General features: G+C 40.7%; 1 protein-coding gene across 4 annotated transcripts in view; it reads left to right on the top strand.

The window, feature by feature from the left end:
- TMTC1 (transmembrane O-mannosyltransferase targeting cadherins 1) overlaps positions 1-23,177 on the top strand; it is a 287,777-nt gene that overhangs the window by 212,529 nt on the left and 52,071 nt on the right. For all 4 annotated transcript variants that reach the window (XM_061125206.1, XM_061125208.1, XM_061125205.1 and 1 more), the window contains one exon: positions 12,144-12,287. In XM_061125206.1, the coding sequence (XP_060981189.1) occupies positions 12,144-12,287 (144 nt within the window). The remainder of the gene's footprint in view (positions 1-12,143; positions 12,288-23,177) is intronic.

The raw sequence follows: 23,177 nt of genomic DNA, 5'->3' as shown, positions 1-23,177 counted from the left end.
GGAAAGTTATGACCAACCTAGATAGCATATTAAGAAGCAGAGGCATTACTTTGCCAACAAAGGTCCATCTAATCAAGGCTATGGTTTTTCCAGTGGTCATGTATGGATGTGAGAGTTGGACTGTGAAGAAAGCTGTGTGCCGAAAAATTGATGCTTTTGAACTGTGGTGTTGGAGAAGACTCTTGAGAGTCCCTTGGACTGCAAAGAAATCCAACCAGTCCATCCTAAAGGAGATCAGTCCTGGGTGTTCATTGGAAGGACTGATGCTGAAGCTGAAACTCCAATACTTTGGCCACCTCTTGCGAAGAGTTGACTCATTTGAAAAGACCCTGATGCTGGGAGGGATTGGGGGCAGGAGGAGAAGGGGATGACAGAGGATGAGATGGCTGGATGGCATTACTGACTCGATGGACATGAGTTTGAGTAAACTCCGGGAGTTGGTGATGGACATGGAGGCCTGGCCTTTGCGACCATGGGGTCGCAAAGAGTCGGACACGACTGAGCGACTGAATTGAACTGAACTGAATGTCAGCAGGAATCATCCCATATTCCTCTGAACATTTGTTCACTTAGATGTCCTCTTCCTTCCAGCCCCTGACAGTAAGCCCCCGCCACACCCCGACTGGCTGATGCATTCCAGGTAGCTGGATATCAGGCACATTTAAAAAGGCTGTGATCCTCAGCCACCGAGATAGCTATTTTCTTTGCACAGTTATGGTTTCAAATGAAATTCACAGACCTAGTCTAAGATGTTGCCCTCCTGTAAGTTATATTGAGTAGGAGATGCATTACTCAGAGGTCCCTGACCTGAGAGACATCTCAAGTGTGTTTGGGTCACCTTGACCCCTTAGAGGGGACTTATCCACTCCTAATATATCTATTGTTGATCTTTTACATGGAAAATCTGAAGAGGAGGGAAACTGTTAGTGGGGGGGGGGGGGGGTGAAGTCCCTGACCAGGCATAATTAAAAGGAAAGGAACGTGCTTTTAAAACTCTTGTACAAAAGAAATATTCAACTGATATATAATTGGCTAACACATGGGAGAGGAGAAACTAAAATCTTTCTGTCTGGGATTTTTTTAATGCATAAAATAGAGACTTGTCATAAGAACAGTTTCCACTGCTTTCATTCTCTGTATTCCCTCATATGTAGATAACTAGCAGTCTGAAAAGAGATTCCATGAGATTGTAATAAGTTTATGTGGAAAAAAGGAAATTATAAGACAGTGATTATTGAAGAAAGCCATATCATTAGACTGTAAAGAAGTCTATGTCTAAGTAGACTATGTAAAGTAGACTAATTAGACTATGTAAAGAAGTCTAAGTCTATGTCTGTTCATTGATGTCCTGAGTCTGTCAATAAGATTATTTTAATTCCTTTGAAAAGTGTTGTCTATAAAACTGGTAGAGTTTGAACATTTTTTAAAAATCAGGATTTAATAATTACTTAAAAGTCCTTCTTTACCCAGGCTATTTTTGAATGAGCATTTAAAATAACTCCCATGACTACAGGTGGCATTAACTACCAGCTGCCATGTATTTCTGGAAAGAATAAAAATTGTGATACCATTTGTTAACCTAGTTTAACAAGTGGAGATGGATTCTTCTGCTGGTGTGTCATTTTCATTTATAAAAGTCTAAATATGCTTTCCAGTAGCACAATTGAAGTTATTTTTGTTCCTTTTTGTTGAAATTATATTCTCACCACATGTATTTTGTGTTCATTAAGTCTAGCAATTTTATTCATTAAATCCAAGACATTATACATTTCCTTTGGAAAACTAGAATTTTAGTTATATTGTGATCATACTTATGGACTATATTTCAGCATGAATGTTCTATAATTTATATTCAAAAACATTTGCTCTCTTTTTTTCTGCCTTCAACCACCATGTCACTTCAAAACCTCACTGTAGTTCCCCAGGAAACAGAATCCAAGGCAGAGATTAACAAACAGGAAGATCATTAATGCTGGTCAGAGAAACAAAATGGGCAGAGGGAGAAGCTGAGATGCAGTGTACTCCCAGGGGATCAGAGGAGTCCTTAGGCTGCTCCGGAGCTGGGTGTCCTCAGAGTTGTCATGAAAGGAGTGGAACATTTATACCCTCTTATCAACCAATCACTGGTGCCAGGCAGAGAGAGTAGCAATGCCCAGAGAAGAACTCAGCTGAGTGTCAGGTGCCTCAGACACTTGATGATGTAAGACAGCATATACTACACCAGCTTAATGTATGATGTCTTACACAAGAATATATGATAGTTTGAACAGAATATTCATCTAGTCAAAGCTGTGGATTTTCCAGTGGTCATGTATGGATGTGCGAGTTGGACTATAAAGAAAGCTGAGCACCAAAGAATTGATGCTTTTGAACTGTGGTGTTGGAGAAGACTCTTGAGAGTCCCTTGGACAACAAGGAGATCCAACCAGTCCTTCCTAAAGGAGATCAGTCCTGGGTGTTCATTGGAAGGACTGATGCTGCTGCTGAAACTCCAATACTTAGGCCACCTGATGCGAAGAGCTGACTCATTGGAAAAGACCCTGATGCTGGGAAAGATTGAAGGTGGAAGGAGAAGGGGAAGACAGAGGATGAGATGGTTGGATGGCGTCACTGACACAATGGACATGAGTTTGGGTAGGCTCTGGGAGTTGGTGATGGACAGGGAGGCCTGGCATGCTGTAGTCCATGGAATCGCAAAGAGTCAGACACAACTGAGCAACTGAACTGAACTGAACTGACCAGAATATCATTTAGATTTTCTGTTAAAAGGAGAATAGTGGTATTACCTACTTCATAGTGTTAGTCGCTCAGTCATGTCCTACTCTTTGCAGCCCCATGGACTGCAGCCTGCCAGGCTCCTCTATCCTTGGGCTTCTCCAGGCAAGAATACTGGAGTGGGTTGCCAGTTACTTCTCCAACCTACCTCATAGGGCTGGAATATTAGAAGATAATTCACAAACAAGGTGTAAAACAATGTCTAAATATCTGGCCATGATAAACTCAGTAAATGTTATTAATACATCCTGAATCAGACCCCTTCTTTTTGCCTCCACTGCCCATCTTCTCTCACCTGGATTGCTTCAGTGTTCTCTGGTCTCCCTATTTTCACTTCTCCCTTCTGCCCTCCTGCCGTCTGTTCTCAACCCAGCAGCGCAGGGGAGTTCATAATAGTCCTGTGCTCAGAACAGTCTGCTTGCTTCCTTCAAGAGTCAAGGGCCCTGCAGTGGTCTCCATGTCATGCACTGTCTGACCTCTGCCACTCAGACCTCACCTCCTATTGCACCTATCGCTGTCAGCTCCAGGAACACTGGACAGCAGATGCCATATTCCTATATCAGTTGAAAAAAAAAAATGCATGACCTAAAAGTAGAGTATTATGTTTTATTTGGCAGATGAGACTGAGGACTTAAGCCCAGGACACAGCATCTCAGATAACTCTGAGAGACTACTCTGAAGAAGCAAATGGGAGTTGAGGATATATAAGAGTTTTTGCAACAAAGACCAGGTAGTTGGAGCAACAAAAGATTACTATTTATTAAAGAAAATCAGATATCTTAAGGAACTTAGTGTTTTTTAGTGTAGGGGAAGATGCAAGAGTCTGGGTTCACTGAAAATCATTCCTTTGATGTGCACCTCAGCTATCTGGGGCCAGTATCATGTGCTGTCTCATCCTGAATCTCCCCAGGGTGCACCATCAGAGGTGGCTGCAGCTGCTGGCTACAGGATGATAGACATCTAGTTTCTATCCTGAGTCCCCCAGGGCTCACCATCTGGGCAACTGTAATGTGATGATATGATGGCTGCAACAATGTTTGTTTGCTGATATGGCGGTCAGTATTTTTTCATTCACATCTATTACAGGAACTCTGCATTTGTCCTTCTTTCTTCCCAAGACACTTTCCTCCTTCTCTAAATGGCTGTCTCCCTCCCTTCAGGGTGCCTTAGGTAATCTCATCTTGTCCATGAGTCTATCCCTGGTCTCCCGGCCAATCCCAGCATACCCTATTCTGCTTCACTTCATTTTTCTCCACTGAAGGTTTCAAGCTCTAATACACTTATACACTTTTAACACCCCTAGATATTGTCACCTTGCTTATTTAACTTATATGCAGATACATCATGAGAAATGCTGGGCTGGAGGAAGCACAGGCTGGAATCAAGATTGCCGGGAGAAATATCAATAACATCAGATATGCAGATGACACCACCCTTATGGCAGAAAATGAAGAAGAATTAAAGAGCCTCTTGATGAAAGTGAAAGAGGACAGTGAAAAAGTTGGCTTAAAGCTCAACATTCAGAAAACTAAGATCATGGCATCCAGTCCCATCACTTCATGGCAAATAGATGGGGAAACAGTGGAAACAGTGGCTGACTTAATTTTTCTGGGCTCCAAAATCACTGCACATGGTGACTGTAGTCATGAAATTAAAAGACACTTACTCCTTGGAAGGAAAGTTATGACCAACCTAGACAGCATATTAAAAAGCAGAGACATTAATTTGTCAACAAAGGTCCATCTAGTTAAGGTTTTTCCAGTGGTCATATACGAATGTGAGAGTTGGACTATAAGGACAGCTGAGCACAGAAGAATTGATGCTTTTGAACTGTGGTGTTGGAGAAGACTCTTGAGAGTCCCTTTGACTGCAAGGAGATCCAACCAGTCCATCCTAAAGGAAATCAGTCCTGAATATTCATTGGAAGGACTGATGTTGAAGCTGAAACTCCAATACTTTGGCCACCTGATTCAAAGAGCTGACTCATTTGAAAAGACCCTGATGCTGGGAAAGACTGAGGGCAGGAGGAGAAGGGGACGACAGAGGATGAGATGGTTGGATGGCATCACCAACTCAATGGACATGGGCTTGGGTGAACTCCAGGAGCTGGTGATGGAGAGGGAGGCCTGGCGTGCTGCAGTTCATGGGGTCGCAAAGAGTTGGACACAACTGAGCGACTGAACTGAACTGAACTGAGCTGCTGCCCATTATATGCCAATATGTGTGTGTCCGCTCAGTCACTCAGTCATGTCTGACTCTTTGCAACCTCATGCTCTGTAGCCCACCAGGCTCCTCTGTCCATGGAATTTTCAGGCAAGAATACTGGAGTGGGTTGCCACTTTCTACTCCAGGGGATCTTCCCAATCCAGGGATTGAACCCTTGTCTCTTGTGTCTCTTGCGTTGGCAGGCAGATTCTTTACCATTAGCACCACTTGGGATACCCCATTATATGCCTGTGGTGGCCCCCAATTCCTAAGGTGAATCTTTAGGATATACCCTCCTTTCCCTCCCCACCCCTCATGACCTCCTAGGCTGGCACTATTAACTGTAAACATGGACACACTCCTCCTGCCCACCAGTGTCTTTTTTTTTTTTCCTGTCAGTCTAACATTCAGAGTGCTACACATGCTGTGAAGTGTTATTACAAGAAGGATTCTACCAGTACACTGATCTGTCATATAGGACTTTGAATCTCCTTATAACCTTGGGTGTAACTCTTAAAATTGTGCGTGTCTGGAATTCCACTTGATGTCGAGCATGTCAGAAAGGCTTGGAGGAAATTACCCTGGTGCCTGTGGGAATCATTTGTTTCATATGACGAAAGATTGACAGACTCTGTTGGAGTGAGTGCTTGACAAGGAATAATCCTACTTTCTTAAAATGGAGTGGGCCAAATGTCCTTCACATCTGAAAACCCATGATGTGGGAGAAACAGATGGATATGAGAAGACTTAAGTATTCACTGGGTTAGTGGTGAAGAAATAATGGATGTTATTTTGACTGATGGGAGCAAGTCAGATGCCTTTGACAGCAGTGAGAAGAATGATTTTTTGGAGGATGAGAAATATACATGAAAGAAGAGTGGCAGTTTCAGCCTGGCATGGGTTCATTAGGGCTGTGGAGGGAGCCAGGCATACCCACCCAGAGGTTCTGCAGCCAACCCAGAGCATCAGATGTATGGAATGTACCAGGGATGACGGTAGGCATCTCATACCCACCATCCTTTTTGGTCACACAGGTTAATATGTTATGGACCTTATTGTTACAGAGAGAGCAACTAAAGCACAGGCATGAGTTCAAAATCACCCAGCAAAAAAGTTCCCCAAGGCTTCTGACTCCCAAGTGCAGTTATTTTCCCACTCCACCAAAATAATTTCCTATTCTTCTGCCACAGAAAACCAAAGTTCACCATGGTCACCCTGAGCCCTTGAGAAAAGTTAAATGACATTGACTACTTTCTATTTAGAAGAGCAGAGAAGTATTTAGTTCAATGCATTTCCTGGCCTCCTGAGGAAAATTCCCGGGAATCAGGAAATTTCAGTCACTTAAAATGAGTCATTTCCTGAGGGCATGGTTTTACTCTAAATTGTCTAGAAAAGTTAGATGGGCGGAGTCCTGCTGAATCCTGACTGGAGATCATCCATTGTGAGAGGTCAGATCATTTAGTTGGCTCCTCACTGCAGAGTGTGTCTTGTTTGCCTAAATTGCACTTGAGGTTTTTATTTCCCCAAGGCTGTCTAATGAATGGGAAGAAGTACAGACCCAAAAGAAAGTGGCAAGACTTACTTCTGGGTGTCAATGGTGATTTCAGACAATTAAAGAAACAGACTGGTAGATGATCAATGTCATTCTGGCACAATTTAATGACATGATGATTCATATTTTATAGCATGAAGGAACCAGGCACTTGAGAAATGCCAGGAACTAATGTGACTAAAAATATGCTGCTGCTGTGGACTCCTGAAATAAAGCTTACTTTGGGTACTTTTTAGTTCAGTGAATAGGTCTCATGATTGAATTTTTCCCCAGTCATGTTTTTCTTTCAGGTCCTTTTTTTTTCCCCCTCTACAGGAAATAGAAAATAAACATCTGACCTTAGCATACTTAACCTCAAATAAATTAATGTGTGGAATGAAAATCAGACAAATAAATCAGGGTGTGTATATTCGAAAAGGAAATTGCAAATTGGAGCACATGATACAGTCTTGGTTGAACAATGAAATGCCTGTTTACTGTTTCTCAAACAGTAAAAAAGGAACATCATTCTTAACTTTCGAACAGAGTGTACAAAATTTGAAGTAAATGACTAAGTAAAATATAAAACTAAACGAGAATCATGTGAATCTTATCTTCATGGATCTTTGAAGTGAAGTGAAGTCGCTCAGTCGTGTCTGACTCTTTGCAACCCCATGGACTGTAGCGTACCAGGCTCCTCTGTCCATGGAATTTTCCAGGCAAGAGTACTGGAGTGGGTTGCCATTTCCTTCTCCAGGGATCTTCCCGACCCAGGGATCGAACCTGGGTCTGCCACATTGCAGGCAGATGCTTTACCATCTGAGCCCCCAGGGAAGCCCAGCCAACAGGGAAGGCCTGGATCTTGATTGAAGCTTGAGACAGTAGATCCGTGAGCATGTATCTGTGCCTTATATCACACAGTAAACCACAATGTTAGTCGTTCAGTCTTGTCTGACTCTTTGTGACCCCATGGACTGTAGCCCACCAGGCTTCTCTGTCCATGGCATTTTCCAGACAAGAATACTGGAGTGGATTGCCATTCCCTTCTCCAGGGGATCTTCCTGACCCAGGGTCTCCTGCACTGCAGGCAGATTCTTTACCATCTGAGCCACGAGGGAAGCCCCACTGCCTTGCATACTTACTGATTATTGTTGGTTCCAAATAACTTCCCATAATACTGTGCTTTGCAGAGATAACATGAGTATTTTGTCTGGCAGGAGACAAGTTTTCCCAGGGAAGGAGAACCTCAGCCACATTTCCTGAGTATTGACTTTATTTTGCTTCTGTCACCGAGTAGTTCCTATATAAGATCATAGCTGAATGATATGGCCCAAGGATACAAGGGAAAATTATTCTAAGTGGAAGCTCTAATTGGTAGCAGTATATTTCTTTACTGAAGGTTGAGTGACTCATGGATTGTTTGGGAAAATAAATAGATTTACTGGAATTATCTGACTTTCAACACTTAACACGACTGCTTCTGAGATATTTCTTTTTTTAAAAAAGTCATTTATTTTTTCTTTAATTTCCCCACCCTCCCTTTCCACAACTGTAAAACAGTACAATAATTCTACTTGAAGAATTAGAATGAAGTTAGATAGTGTATGAGAAAGCACTCTAAAATGTAAAGTATCATTAATACATGCTCAGTGCCTGGGGCCCATTTTCTTCTCTTCCTGCTTTCTTTTGTCACTTAGGCAGCTGCTACCTCGGTTGTTAATATATTGTTGATGTTCATTCTTCAGAGATAAGATGACTGGGAATGAAAGGGAATAATAATAGTGTCCTTAACTACCTGCTTTATTAATTCTGCTTAAGGAAAGGCTACCAGATAAAAAGTAAGAAGCCCTTCAATGCTCAAATGGATGTGTCCTTATCAGGAATGTAAATCAGCCAATATTTGAAAAGATTTTCTCTTCAGCTCATAGAATTGTATTTCTATATCTAGCTTTCTTTTTTAAAGAGAAAGAATACACTTCCTTATCCTAGTGGCTGTTCACACTGGTTTTTTTTAAAATGTGTTTGAAAAGAAAATCACCACTCTCCTCCAATTCAGTGGAGCTTTTGTAGAGATTGTTTAGCGGGGGAAGGGAATAATCACTACCAGAACTTTTGTAAAACATACCTGTAGTCGTCAAAGTCAAGGCACACCTCATGTATTCTGACAATTGATGTAGCTATATAGACAGCTCTTAAATTATTCATCTTTCCAGTAGAAAATTCCTCTTCTGGAGACCTCAGGATTGAATTAGACCTGAGTTCATTTAAACACAAGTTAATTTAAAAAGTAAACACACAAAATAAGTTTTGCCCTTGCATAGATCTTCTGTAAACAAGAGCAGAGTATATGTTTTAAGAAAATGTCTACATATATATAAACAACAAAATTAAAAGTGACTTTTTTTCCTTGGCCCTCTTGAAGAATTATTTTTATGAAATTCAGCTTTGTTTCATAAATAATGCAATGCTTGCTCGTGATTAGGCGAGCCTAACCAGCTCAGAGAAAGAGGCTATTGCTAGCAGACCCTTACTACTACCAGGAATAAACAATATCACACATTTTCGAGGTGGAGTTCTGTGAGTGGTAACAGAGTCAATGTGCTAAGTTGTTTTAGTCCTGTAGGACTCTTTGCGACCCTATGGACTGTAACCTGCCAGGATTCTCTGTCCTTGGGATTCTTCGGGCAAGAATACTGGAATGGTTACCATTTCCTTCTCCAAACGATCTTCCTAACCCAGGGATCAAACCTGAGTCTCCTGTGGCTCCCACATTAGATTCAGTAAATCACTGTAAATGCCAGCAATCCCCTTCCTGGACAGGTTAGGACTTTGTTACAGCAGAGCTGCTTTGCACCTGTGGCTGACCACGAAGCCCTGTCCTAAGCTTCTTGGAGCACAAGACATGCGGAAGACTTTTTTCCCCTCATGGTATTTATATTTGTTTCTCTTTTACTTTCCTTCTCACTGTTTCTGTTTTAGAGAGTTCATTGTAGGCTTATGTTCTGTTTCTGGTTTGAAAAAACAGAGAGAGAGAGAGAGAAACATTTTTGTAGCCAGTAATCTTTGAAAGTGCATGCAGCTGCTTTAAATGGCAGTGAGTCGGTGATAAAGTCAAAAAAGGTGGATTGAGAACCTCAGGAGAGGCTGTTGTGTGACAGGGAACCCATGTAGAAGCTCTTAGTGAATTTAGACTATCCTTGCCCGTATTTGGGCTTCCCTGGTGGCTCAGAAGTAAAGAAGCCACCTGCCAATGCAGGAGATGCAGGAGACTCGAGTTCTATCCCTGGGTTGGGAATATCCCCTGGAAAAGGGAACGGCAACCTGCTCCAGTGTTCTGGAAATCCCATGGACAGAGGAGCCTGGTGCGATCCGGTCCATGGGGTCACAAAAGAGTCAGACACGACTGAGCAACTAAACAACTTCCTAAATTTAGTGTTTTCATCTCAGACATTTATTTTGAGGCCTCCAAAACCTAAAGAAATAAGAAAAAGACCAAGTTTTAAGAAATGACCTCTTCTGAGAAGGCAGAGGTTCCTAGGACCTTCTGTTGCTGTTTGTTATCAGAGAAACAATTACAACTGTTTCATCATGTTCATTGGACCCATCCCCACCTTAAATCTTTAGGACATCAGAGAGCTTTGCTCAGCATCCAAAAAAAATTTTTTTTTCCACTGGAAGAATTTAAGTCCTGGCTCTGATGTGCTCTCCATGACCATTCCCAAAGTAATTTTTAGACATAGCTTCCCAGGAGGCTGTTCGGGGCATGGAATGAGTAGTCAGGCATGAGAGCACCTTCTCTTGGCTCTGATGTCCTATAGAGGCACTTCAGAGACCTCCAAGAGCTTGCATCTCCATGGAGACCCCCTAGGAACTGTGAGGCTGGGAGTTAGGGGATTGGTACCAGGTACCTGTAGATTGTCTTTGCTAATTAAAGGTAAACAGTGTGTGTGTGTGTGTGTGTGTTTTCTCTTCCCAACTTCCTCTCATAATGTATGTCTCCCAGCAGCCTCCAAAGCCGTTGTGAAAAATTAGGGTTTTCAAGCCTTGGGAGGGTGTAACATTCATCTAAATTGATTCTATCCTTTGTCAATCAAGAGGAGCACTACCCGGTGTGTCTTCCTGAAAGTACTGAGGGATGCTTATAGCTGAGCTTTAAGTAGGGAAGGGAGGATTACATGGTGAATAAACTCTGGGTTATGCAAAGGTTTTTTTAAAAGAACTATGCAGCTTATCTTCCTTGGCCTTTTAATAGGAACCCCTCTGTCCCCAGATTATATTGATCTTCTTAGAAGGTATGGAACAGGCTGGGAGAGGGGAAGCATGACTTTTGATCATCAGGAGATTTGACAGGTACAGATCCTGTTTTTATTACTTGGGCTTTATCTTGACTTCTCTACATTAAAAGCCAGCTCCACAGGCTTATACAAAGTCCTGTGGGTGACAGAGACAGGGCGACCTCTTTGACGGCTAAATACGCCCGCTCTGAGCACAGCAGAAACAATTCAGCAGTGGCTGAAGAAGCAGTGCTGATTTGCCTTCCTTATAGTTTTGAACTAAGGAAGTAAATTGAGTCTCTTCCTTTCTTAATCAGCATAAATTTGGTTTGCTGATCAGGTAGATGCAGTCCTTTACATTTGCTTCTGAATATTAGGATTGCTATTTTCACTTCATTGTGCATTTTTAAATTTTTAAATATTTGTCAGGATTTTCGTTCCCAGATTCTATCAGGGCAGGTGGTGCCAAATTACAGTAGGGGGGAAAATGAGATAAAATGGTAAAAGAGTCAAGACAGAGAGCCATTTGAAGGAGGAAGATTATTTTTGTGGGGAGATGTTTGTATCACCTTCTCAATAATGGTGGTGTCACTGATGCTTCAGATATTCAAATATATTCATGAAGATCCCTCAGCCGAGGAATTGCCAGCATCTTGTGTTAATAGTGGGCATCATCCAGGCAGCTGGTCAGCAGTCCCCTAGACCAGAAACTCAACACCTGAAGCAATGAGGATTTTCTATAAAAGGAAGTTGAAAGTAACTGTAGGCTCCAAGCTAAGTATCTTACCCTGATTGATCGGCATATTATTTATTTTTGCAGTCTTTGGGGGTAATTTACTTATACCACTGAATGTCAGATATGTGCTTTCCTGCCATCTTTACATGCCTGTAGCTGCACAGTTGACCATTAAGATTTGACATAGAGGGACTTCCCTGGTGGTTCAGTGGTTAAGAATCCACATGCCAATGAAGGGACACAGGTTCAATCCCTGGCCCAGGAAGATTCCGCATGCTATGGGTCACCTAAGCCCAGGGGCCACAACTACTGAGACCTGTGCTCTAGAATTCATGCTCCTTAACAAGAGAAGCCACCTCAATGAGAAGCCTGCACACGGCAACTAGAGAGTAGCCCCTGCTCGCGGCAACTAGAGAAAGACTATGCACAGCAACAAAGACTCAGCATAGTCATAAAGAAATTAAAAAAAGATTTCACATAGACATAGTGTAAAATAAAGGAGGAATTCAGTGTTTCATTTTGGTTCTGGCATACCTGGGGTGGGGAGGGGTGAAGAACAAGTAAATCATGACCAATGTAGAAGTCTTTGAACAATCATGGCTTAATACTTCTAATTTTTCAGGTTGTATCCACGCCACGCAAGTGCCCTGAACAACCTTGGAACCCTGACTAGAGACACAGCAGAGGCAAAGATGTACTATCAGAGGGCTCTCCAGCTAAACCCGCAGCATAATCGGGCTCTTTTCAATCTCGGGAATCTCCTTAAGTAAGTAGAACAGGTACCTTTGATCAGAAGACCTTGTAATGTCAAGAAATCCTTTCCTCTTCGGCACTCATTTGGTTGTGCTGTTGTCTTCTCTTCCTAGGGCAGAATAGGTTTTTCAAGCTTTGGGAGGATGTAATATTCATCTGAATTAATTCTGTCCCTTATCAGTCGAAAGGGTATTTCCCAATGTCTCTCTGGAAGTATTAGTTCTGGGAGATGTTCCTAGATTGCCTGTAGAGGGGTATGAATACAGAATGGTTGCATAGTCAAATAAACTCAGGAAATGCTGAGCTAAGCAAAGATAGCTCCTCTGTTGCAAGCATCTTTAACATGCTAAATGCTCTGTGAATATTCAAGAAGGGAATACGGAATATAGCACTTTCCATAGTCAGTCATTTTTAATAGGTGTTACCCAGGTGTTTCATGAACATACCTTAGGGAAAGTGCTGGTCTAGGATAAGCAGTGTACTCTAAAGGTGCAGCCAAAAGGCATAGCCACAGTTTGTGTCCAGTTTGTGGTATAGATAAGAAGCAAAGTGGGGCTTCCTTGGTGGCTCAGTGGTAAAGAATCTGCCTGCCAATGCAGGAGACACAGGTTCAATCCCTGGGTTGAGAAGATCCCCTGGAGAAGGAATGGTGACCCACTCCAGTATTCTTACGTGGAAATCCCGTGGACAGAGGAGCGTGGCATGCTACAGTCCATGAGCCTGCAAAGAGTCAGACAAACTAAGCAACTGATCATGCAAGAAGCAAAGTGAGCCTAGCTTGGAATTAGTGGTAACTCTTACTCTCGGAAGACCTTCCAGGGGTAATAACTGGTGTTCACTTTTCACTCACCACCCTGGAAAGGGTTAATAGTGCAATTAGTCTCCCTGAAGACAAAGGAGTACTTTTGTATCTTGTATTTTTGTTAATGTCAAGTCTAGGCATGTTGATGATGGTGTTGACAATGGTAGTGAAGGCAGTAGTCATGGTGGAAGTGCTGGGGGCTGTGGCACTTAACTTTTACATATTAAAAAACAGGTTTAAAACACCAGAAATGGAAATAAAGGGTAAAAATGATTAGAGTCAGTGTTGGTGATGCATTATCTGTGCTTCTTAGGTTACTGACAATCCATACACTTCCTGAATTGGTTTCTATGTCTCTGAACCTCTGGAGAGCACACTTGGCACTTATAGGGCCACTGGCTTGCTGTCTTATTAAATCTTTTCCTTGCCAAGATTGGCTTAGTTGCCTTGGTACCTCAGTGGAGGCATCTTCTTCACTTTTCTTTTTACTCCTTGAATTTTCCACATGCACAGAGACACTAGTTCTTTTCCTTAGTGGGTTCATTTGTTAAGTCAGGTTTTTACTTAATCCCATTTGAACAGAAGCATTGTGTAAAGAATAGGTGACATCCCAAGTCTGAAGTTTTGTTTAAGAATGGCTTTATCCATGTAATGGGATAGTAAATCAAGAGAGTACTGCACAAAAATTAATAAATGCAGGGAAACTACATATAAAATGAAAAAAATAAAAGTATAAGTCAGCAAAAACTAAATGAGCTTAATTTTAAAAATTAGATAGTTTAGGTAATTCCCTGGTTGCCCAGTGGTTAGGGTTCCACGCTTCCACTGCAGGGGGCATGGATTTGATCCCTGGTTGGGGAACTAAGGTCCTGCAGGCTGTATGGTCCAAAAAGAATTAGAAAGCTTATTAAAATTCTGTATAAATTGAAAGTGATGAGAAACAACTAAGAATGAAGAAGTACACACTGACAGAAAAGCTTTTTAGTACCAGTATGTTCTCTTTAATAAATAACATGAAATCAAAAGATGTGGGGAAAATGTGTCAGTTATGTAGGTAGCTATTTACAGGTCAATAGGATGCTTTTATTTTACTCTTATGTTTTTATGAGTTCTTATTTATTTATGTGAAGTTTTAAGGACTCATTTATAGAAGTCATTGTTGCATCTGTATATGTCCAATTTAGAGCCCTAATAATTAATGGGTGGATAAAGCCTGTTCATGTCTTTTGGAATACTTGCATTTCAAAAATAGTACTGATTTAAAAAATACTGCAGATGAGTTTCTTTCTTTCTTTTTTTTTTTTTTTGACAAAGAAGCCAACTTTGTCAGCCTGAATACAAACTGATAGTACTTGTTGGGAATGATCTCCTGCAGTTGTGATTATCACACTGTGCTGAATGTGGCTCTACTTGAAAATGATGGCATAGATGCTTTTAAACTTCATCTTACCCAGGCCTGAACAAGACATGCATACTGCAACTTTCCTTTCTCAATTGGCATATTATTGCCCCTATTATCTTGAGTTAGTGTATGTGAGTTAAGGGCACAAGGAAATATTTTTTGGAGCATAGCAATGGCACTTTTCACAGTAGGAGGGACTCCTAGATATTCAACATAAGATTTTTCTGTCTTTTTCAGTAAAATCAACTCAATGATTATCCAAACCAATAATGCTTCACACCTGTATAAGAAATTGAGTGCTTTTTTTAAAAAAAAATAAAGCCTTCCCAATGATTTTTTAAAATACATAGGGAAGAATAGGAACCAAGCTCCTGATAGGTTAATGGTCAGGTCCAAAGTCACCCTTGTTTACCTTCTGCTCTTTATATTAACCAGAGAGCACAGTGGCTCCATCTGTGTAGATGAGTCTTAGAATCCAGTAGAATAAAATCATGATAGTAGCTAGTACTTATGTAATATTTTCCAGTTTACAGACAAGTGGGTTTTGTATCCACTGTTTAATTTAATCTTTAAAACTATTGTGAGAGGCATTGTCATCCTCATCCCCATTTTAATTATGGATGAAAAAAACCAAGGTTTGAAGACTTCATGTGACATTGGCCCAGGCTGTAGCTGATCCAGGATTGAGTGCATGCCCTGTCTTGTTCACTTTCCATTACCCATGCTGCCCAAAGAGCTTGCCAATCCAAATATTACTTAATGTTTAGTTATTAAATGGCATGTGATTGATGACCTTTGGGGAAGAAGGAGGACCTTCCTGTTTTTCATCAGGAAACTATAAAGTTTGTTTTCATTATGTCCTTTAGTAGCAGAGAAAGGTGACCCAGAAAATAGCAGAACTAACCCACATTTAGGTTTGGAGTTTTACTTCTGCTTTCCTTAATATATTTCTGTTGTTAAGTAGCAATAGGTCAAAGACGTAAGTTCAGTTCAGTTCAGTTGCTCAGTCGTGTCCGACTCTGCGACCCCATGAACCCTAGCACGCCAGGCCTCCCTGTCCATCACCAACTCCTGGAGTTTACCCAGAGTCATGTCCATTGAGTCAGTGATGCCATCTAACCATCTCATCCTCTGTCATCCCTTCTTCTCCTTGCCTTCAACCTTTCCCAACATCAGGGTCTTTTCAAATGAGTCAGCTCTTCGCATCAGGTGGCCAAAGTATTGGAGTTTCAGCTTCAACATCAGTCCTTCCAATGAACACCCAGGACTGATCTCCTTTAGGATGGACTGGTTGGATCTCCTTGCAGTCCAAGGGACTCTCAAGATTCTTCTCCAACACCACAGTTCAAAAGCATCAATTCTTCGGTACTCAGCTGTCTTTATAGTCCAACTCTCCCATCCATACATGACCACTGGAAAAACCATAGCCTTGACTAGATGGACCTTTGTTGACAAAGTCATGTCTCTGCTTTTTAATATGCTGTCTAGGTTGGTCATAACTTTCCTTCCAAGGAGTAAGAGTCTTTAATTTCATGGTGGCAATCACCATCTGTAGGATTTTGAAGCCCCCAAAAATAAAGTCAGCCACTGTCTCCCCATCTATCTGCCATGAAGTGATGGGACCAGATGCCATGATCTTAGTTTTCTGAATGTTGAGCTTTAAGCCAACTTTTTCGCTCTCCTCTTTCACTTTCATCAAGAAGCTCAAAAAGATGAGAATATTTTAAATGCTTTTATTTGATCCATTTTACTATTTAAGGCTCATGCCCTATCTATTTCTCATTAGGCAGATAACTTTTAGAAACTGTGCCCTCTTTTACAACCTGGAACTCATGCTCATTCTGAGAACCCAAGTGGTCTCCTTAAATGTGGGCAGTTTAGACTCCATCATCCCTAAGTGAAAAGCAGTATCACTTTTCCTATTTTATAAGTGAGAAAACTGAGACTTGGAGAAGATAATTTAGGTGCCAAGACCCCTTAGTGAAGAAACAGAATTTGTGAGAATTAAATGTCAAACTTCCTGACCAAGTACCCTTGCTCTTAATCACTACACTCTACTGCCTCCTAGTGGCTCATCTCAAAACTGGGATATAGCCCAGACCAGCCCTGCCCAACAGAAATATGAGAGCCAGAATCTAAAATTTAAAATTTTCAGGTAGCCATATTTTAAAACATAAAAAGGTGAACTTAATAATATATTTTAAACCTCAATATATATAAAATATTATCATTTTAGTGTGTGTGTGTGTGTTAGTCACTCAGTCGTGTTTGAATCTTGCAACCCATGGACTTAGCCTGCCAGGCTCCTCTGCCCATGGAATTCTCCAGGTAAGAATACTGGAGTGAATAGCCATCCTGTTCTCCAGAGGATTTTTCTGACCCAGGGGTTGAACCCCAGTATCCATGTAATTATTAAAATTGATTAAGTTAAACATGTAAAAATATAAATAGGATAATGTACATTCTTTTTAAAATTAATCTTTGAAATCCAGAGTATTTTTTATACATACAGCAAACCTTAGACTAGTCATATTTCAAGTGTTCAATAGCCACTTGTGGTTAGTGGTTGCTATATTGAACAGGACAGAATTTTATTAATAACCTTGACTTTGAGAAATGAGTCTTTGTCCAAGCCAGGAGGTCAAACTAAAATGTGATTCTGTGAGAGCATCCCAGAAATCTTAGAGCACTGAGGACCAGTTTCATCTGAATTCTTGGAGTTATATGACAGACAGTTTTAGACCTGTTCACAGCAGTGCATGTCACTGACTCTTATCTAAATATATTTGACCTCTTTCATGACCACTTCCCCAGACTTGGAAGCTTATCTGTTATGATTCTGTGCAGCACTTTTATGGTGTGACTGATAGATAAGGAGCAGTTTTCCATGCCAGAATGCTTAATTTACATTAATTATTGTTGGCTTTGCTTGGAACCTAAAAGGTAAAAGAAACTAGGCAAGATTAGCTTAAAGTTTTTATGGATGTAAAGAGCAGAAGTCCCTGATGGCACAAGAGAACATAATAGAATTCTTTAATTCAGGGCATGGGGAAACACTTCTTTGACTGCTTGGGTAAAATAGTATCTGGTGTTTGTTAGTAGAACAGAATATTTTCATATTAAAGAATCACATTGTCCCTTTGCCAAAATTGCCTTTCATTCACATAATAGGATATGGATGTTATAAAGGTGTTACAATAAATTTTATAAAAGAAGAAAAAGTCAAAAGTCAGGAGAAAATGAAATTCAGTATCCAAAATTGAGCCATTTAGAAGATGAATTTGATAACAGTATACATTTTATTTTTGATTTTCTTTAGTCTGATCATTAGAATTGAATTTCTAAAGAATAAAAGGATGTGGAAAGAATGGTAGCCATTAGCTTCGATATAAATGTAAATATTTGGGATACATTTCGTTTATAGCTTTGGCACTAGGTGCACTAGCTTTTATTTCATAGTAAGGATATTTACACACTCAAGATAGTTGTTCTCCCCTTTCCTGCTTCTTACCTGAAACCCTAGAGAATCCAAAACGCCAGCCCACTGGATAAACAAAAACACTTTGAGGTCCTTCTCACCATATTAGGATGTCAACTTTGGGTGGGCTCCTTCTTCATCCTCCTCTTGGAGTGAATCCTCCTCCCCACTAGCAGCCTCATGGTGACCTATTAACATCCAGATTACTTCCAACCTTCTCTGAAATCTTAACCACATTGTGATTTTTCCCCCCTCATCTTTATGCAGCTCACACCTGTCTCTCTCTAGGTGTCCTTCTCCAGCTCCTTTGAAGCACAGTCCATCAGCTCATTGACACCATCTTCATCCTTATCAAGGCCATGTCACTGTCTTGTGCATTTTCTCATCATCCTTAGGGATTTGAGCACCAGGTCAGTGACTTTGCCTTGCTATCCAAACTGTGCTGCCTTCTTTAGTGAATTCGGTTTTATCCATCACACAGTTCCTCTGCGGCATTCCCTCCAGGTCGTGACACTTCTGCTTTATCTCCCCCATTCATTGATGTGACCATCCCATGGGCTTTCTAATTACAAACATCTTTGCATTCTCTAGTGTCTGAATTCTGAAATGTTCCTCTTTGACCTCATTACCTCTTCCCCGCCCTTCTCTTCCCCTCTCTGTCATTCCTCCTGACCTCTGGAAGGTGTCATGGGATAACAACTGGCACCTCTATGCTCTTCTCTTTGCTCATGTGTGTCTTTTAAGACCTTGAGATTGACATGCCTTCCTTCCAGGACAAGTGTCATTCCCCAATTTGTCTCTCATTTCTGGATGTCCCTGCTTTTTACCATTGTTAGAATCTCTATTCTCTCTGAATTTTATGTTTATAATTTATACACCCATTTCAAAGAAGGCCAAATGGAAGGATAGGAGCTCACTCTTTCTTACAATGACACCAAAATCACAACTAACTGCTGAACAATTAACAAAAAAAAAGCCCTGTAACCTAGAAAGAAAGGTACCCTACTTCCAAAGACAAAGAAGCCATAGCAAGTTGGTAGGAGAGGCACAATCACTGTTAAGTCAAATCCCATACCCACCAGGTTGGGCAACCCACAAACTGGAAAACAATTATACCACAGAAGTTCTCCCGCAGGAGTGAAAATTCTGAGCCACAATCAGGCTTCCCAGCCTGGGCATCCAACAACTGGAATAAGAACCCCTAGAGAATCTGGCTTTTAAGACCAGCAGGGTTTGATTGCCGAAATTCCAAGGGACTTGAGGAAACAGAGACTCCACTCTTGGAGGGTACACACAAAGTCTCATGTACACCAGTACCCAGTGGAAAATAGCAGTGACCCCGTAAGAGACGACCGGATCTGCGTCACAGTATTGAAAGGTTTCCAGTGGAGATGCAGAGTGGCTGCGGGAACAAAGACTGGCAGCAGCAGTCCTGGGGAGTTTTCATTCATTGCTGTGAGCCCACCCAGAGGCTGCCATTAGCCCTACCCAACAGCCTATAGCTCCAGTGCTGAAACGCCTCAGGCCAGACAACCAATAGGACAGGAACACAGCCCCATCAATCAGCAGACAAGCAGCTTGAAATCTTCCTGAGCACAGCCCTTCTACCAGAGGGACAAGACCCAGGTTCACCTACCACTGGGCAGGAACCAGTCCCTTCCATCAGGAAGCCTGCACAGGTCTCTTAGATAGCTTCAAGAGGATAGACAGTGGAAGCAAAAAGAACTATAATCCTGAAGCCAGCAGGATGGAAACCAATCATAAAAAGTTAGACAAAATGAGATGGCAGAGGAACATGCCCCAGATGAAGGAAAAAGATGAAAACCCAGAAAAACAACTAAGTGAAGTCGAGATAGACAACCTACCAGAAATAAGTAATAATAATTCAGAATAATGATAGTGAAGATGATCCAGAATCTTAGAAAAAGAATGGAAGCATGGATCAAGAGGATACAAGAAATGTTTAACAAAGACCTAGAAAAACTAAAGAACAAACAGAGGTGAATAATAAAATAACTGAAATGAAAAATAAACTGAAAGGAATCAATACTAGAATAACTGATACAGAAGAATGCATAAGTGACCTAGAGACAAAATAGTGGAAATCACTGCCATGGAACAGAATAGAGAAAAAGAAAAGAAAAGAAATGGAGACAGTCTAAGAGACCTCTGAGACAACATTAAACATACCAACACTTGCATTATAGGGGCCCCAGAAGGAGAAGAGACAGAGAAAAGGGACCTGAGGAAATATCTGAAAAGACAGTAGCTAAAAAGTTCCCTGATATGGGAAAGGAAATAGACACCCAAGTCTAGGAAGTGCAGAGAGTACCAGACAGGATAAACCCAAGGAGGAATATACCAAGACACATAGCAATCAAACTGACAAAAGTTAAAGACAAAGAAAAAAATATTAAAAGCAACAAGGGAAAAATGACAAATGCCATACAAGGGTATTTCCATAAGGTTATCAACTAATTTCTCTGCATAAATTCTACAGGCCAAAAGGGAGTGATACAATATACTTAAAGAGATGATAGAGAAGAACCTGCAACTAAGGATACTCTACCCAGTAAGGCTCTCATTCAGATTTGAGGGAGAAATCAAAAGCGTTATAGACAAGCAAAAACCAAGAGAATTCAGCACCACTAGACGAGTTTTGCAACAAATGATAAAGGAACTTCTCTAAGTAGAAAAGAAAAGGCCACAACTAGAAACAAGAAAATTATGAACGGGAAAGCTCACCAGTAAAGGCAACCATACAATAATAAAGGTAGGAAATCATCCACACACAAACATAATAACAAAACCAGTGATTGTGAGAAAAAGAGAGTACAAATGCAGGATATTGGAACTGCATTTGAAATTAAAAGAACAGCAACTTAAAACAGTCTTCTTATATTTGTTGTTCAGTCGTTAAGTCATGTCTGACTCTTGGTGATCCCAAGAACTGCATGCTAGGCTTCCCTGTCTTTCACTGTCTCCTGGAATTTGCTGAAACTCATGTCCATTGAGTCAGTGATGCCATCCAACCACCTCATCCCCTCTTGCCCCCTTCTCTTCCTGCCTTCACTCTTTTCCAGCATCAGGGTCTTTTCTAATGAGTCAGCTCTTTGTATCAGGTGGCCAGAGTATTGGAGCTTCAGCTTAAGCTGATTTTGTTTATGATTGACTGATTTGATCTCCTTGTTGTCCAAGGGACTCTCAGGAGTCTTTTCCAGAACCACAATTCAAAAGCATCAATTCTTCAGTGCTCAACCTTCTTTATGGTCCAACTCTCACATCCATACATGACTACTGGAAAAACCATAGCTTTGACTGTATGTACCTTTGTCAGCAAATTGAGGTCTCTGCTTTTTAATATGCTGTCTAGATTTGTCATAGCTTTCCTTCCAAGGAGCAAACGTCTTTTAATTTCATGGCTGCAGTCACTGTCCACGGTGATTCTGGAGCCCAGGAAAATAAAATCTGCCACTGTTTCTACTTTTTCCCCATCTATTTGTCATTAAGTGACGGGACTAGATCCCATGATCTTAGTTTTTTGAATGATGAGTTTTAAGCTGACTTTTTCACTCTCCTCTTTCACCCTTCCTCATCAAGAAGCTCTTTAGTTCCTCTTTGTTTTCTGCTGTTGGAGTGGTATCATCTGCATATCTGAGGCTGTTGATATTTCTCCTAGCAATCTTGATTCCAGCTTGTGATTCATCCTGCCCAGCATTTCACATGTGATACTCTGCATATAAGTTAAATAGGCAGTGAGAATACACAGCCTTGTCATACTCCTTTCCCAGTTTCAAACCAGATAATTGCCCCATGTCCAAGCCTACCTGTTGCTTCTTGACATACATACATTTTTCTATCTCAAAACCTCACATTAACCACAAACTGAAAAATCTACAGTTGATACCTGCACAAAAAAGAAAAAAGGAATCCAAAGACAGCAGTAAAGTTGGTCATCAAATCAAGAGTAGAGAACAAAGGAGAAATAAAAAAATAAAAAAAGACCTACAAAAACAAATCCAAAACAATTTAAAAAAAACATAAGAACATACATATCAATAATTACCTTACGCATAAGCAGGTTAAATGCTCCAACCAAAAGACATAGATTGGCTGAATGGATATGAAAATAAGACCCATTTATATGCTGTCTATAGGAAGCCCACTTTCAGATCTAGGGACACATGCATACTGAAAGTGAGGGGATGGAAAAAGGTATTCCATATAAATGGAAATCCAAAGAAAGAAAGCTAGAGTAGTAATCATAGTATCAGATAGAATAGACTTTAAAATATAAAGACTGTTACAAGAGACAAAGAAGGGGCAGAAAGGGATCAATCCAAGAAGAAGCTATAACAATTGTAATTATATATGCATCCAACATAGGAGCACCTCAATATATGAGGCAAATACAGACATAAAGGAAGAAATCAACCATAACAATAATAGTGGAGGATTTTAACACCCACTTTCATTAATGAACAGATCATCTAGACAGAAAATCAGTAAGGAAACACAGTCCTTAAATGATACATTAGAGCAGGTGGACTTAGTAGATATTTATAGAGCATTCCATTCAAAAGCAGCTGAATGTACATTCTTCTCTGTGTACATGGAACATTCTCCTGGATTGACTGCATGCTGGCCAACAAAGCTAGCGTTGGTAAATTTAAAGAAGTTTAAATCATATGAAACATCTTTTCTGACCACAGCACTATGTGTTTAGAAATTAGCCATAAGAATTTATAATCCCATCTCTCATGTATCTGCTCTATTTCATTAATGTATGTAACTTCAGGTTAGACTCACACCTTGAACATCATTTACTTGCTCAACTGTACCCCCAACTCAGGGTACCCCCCTTTGCATGCATTTTGCTTTTCCTCAGACCAGTACTTCTCAATTTTTTTCTCATTATCACTCACCTCCCCACCCCAGGAGCCATTTAAGCATTTTTTTCTAATCACCCCCCCCAAATTAAATATTCAGTTATAAGATTTGTTATGTATTGTAGAGTTTGAGAGATCACAAACCATTGTAATATCTAATTTTATTTTTATAGTAATCTAATACTATTTTTCACTGCACGACTCCCACTCCAGGATGTATGTATGTATAGTTATCATCTCTGTATGTATGTCCTAGACCTTCATCCAATCTATCAAGTGTTGGAGGTAAAAACATACATCTGAATTGAATGTGATCCTTACAAAACTCTAAA

The sequence above is a fragment of the Dama dama genome, chromosome 22, assembly GCF_033118175.1.
Source record: "Dama dama isolate Ldn47 chromosome 22, ASM3311817v1, whole genome shotgun sequence".
NCBI classification, from domain to species: Eukaryota; Metazoa; Chordata; class Mammalia; order Artiodactyla; family Cervidae; genus Dama; species Dama dama.
Note: the sequence above shows the minus strand (reverse complement) of the source record. Positions and strands in the feature narration are given on the sequence as shown.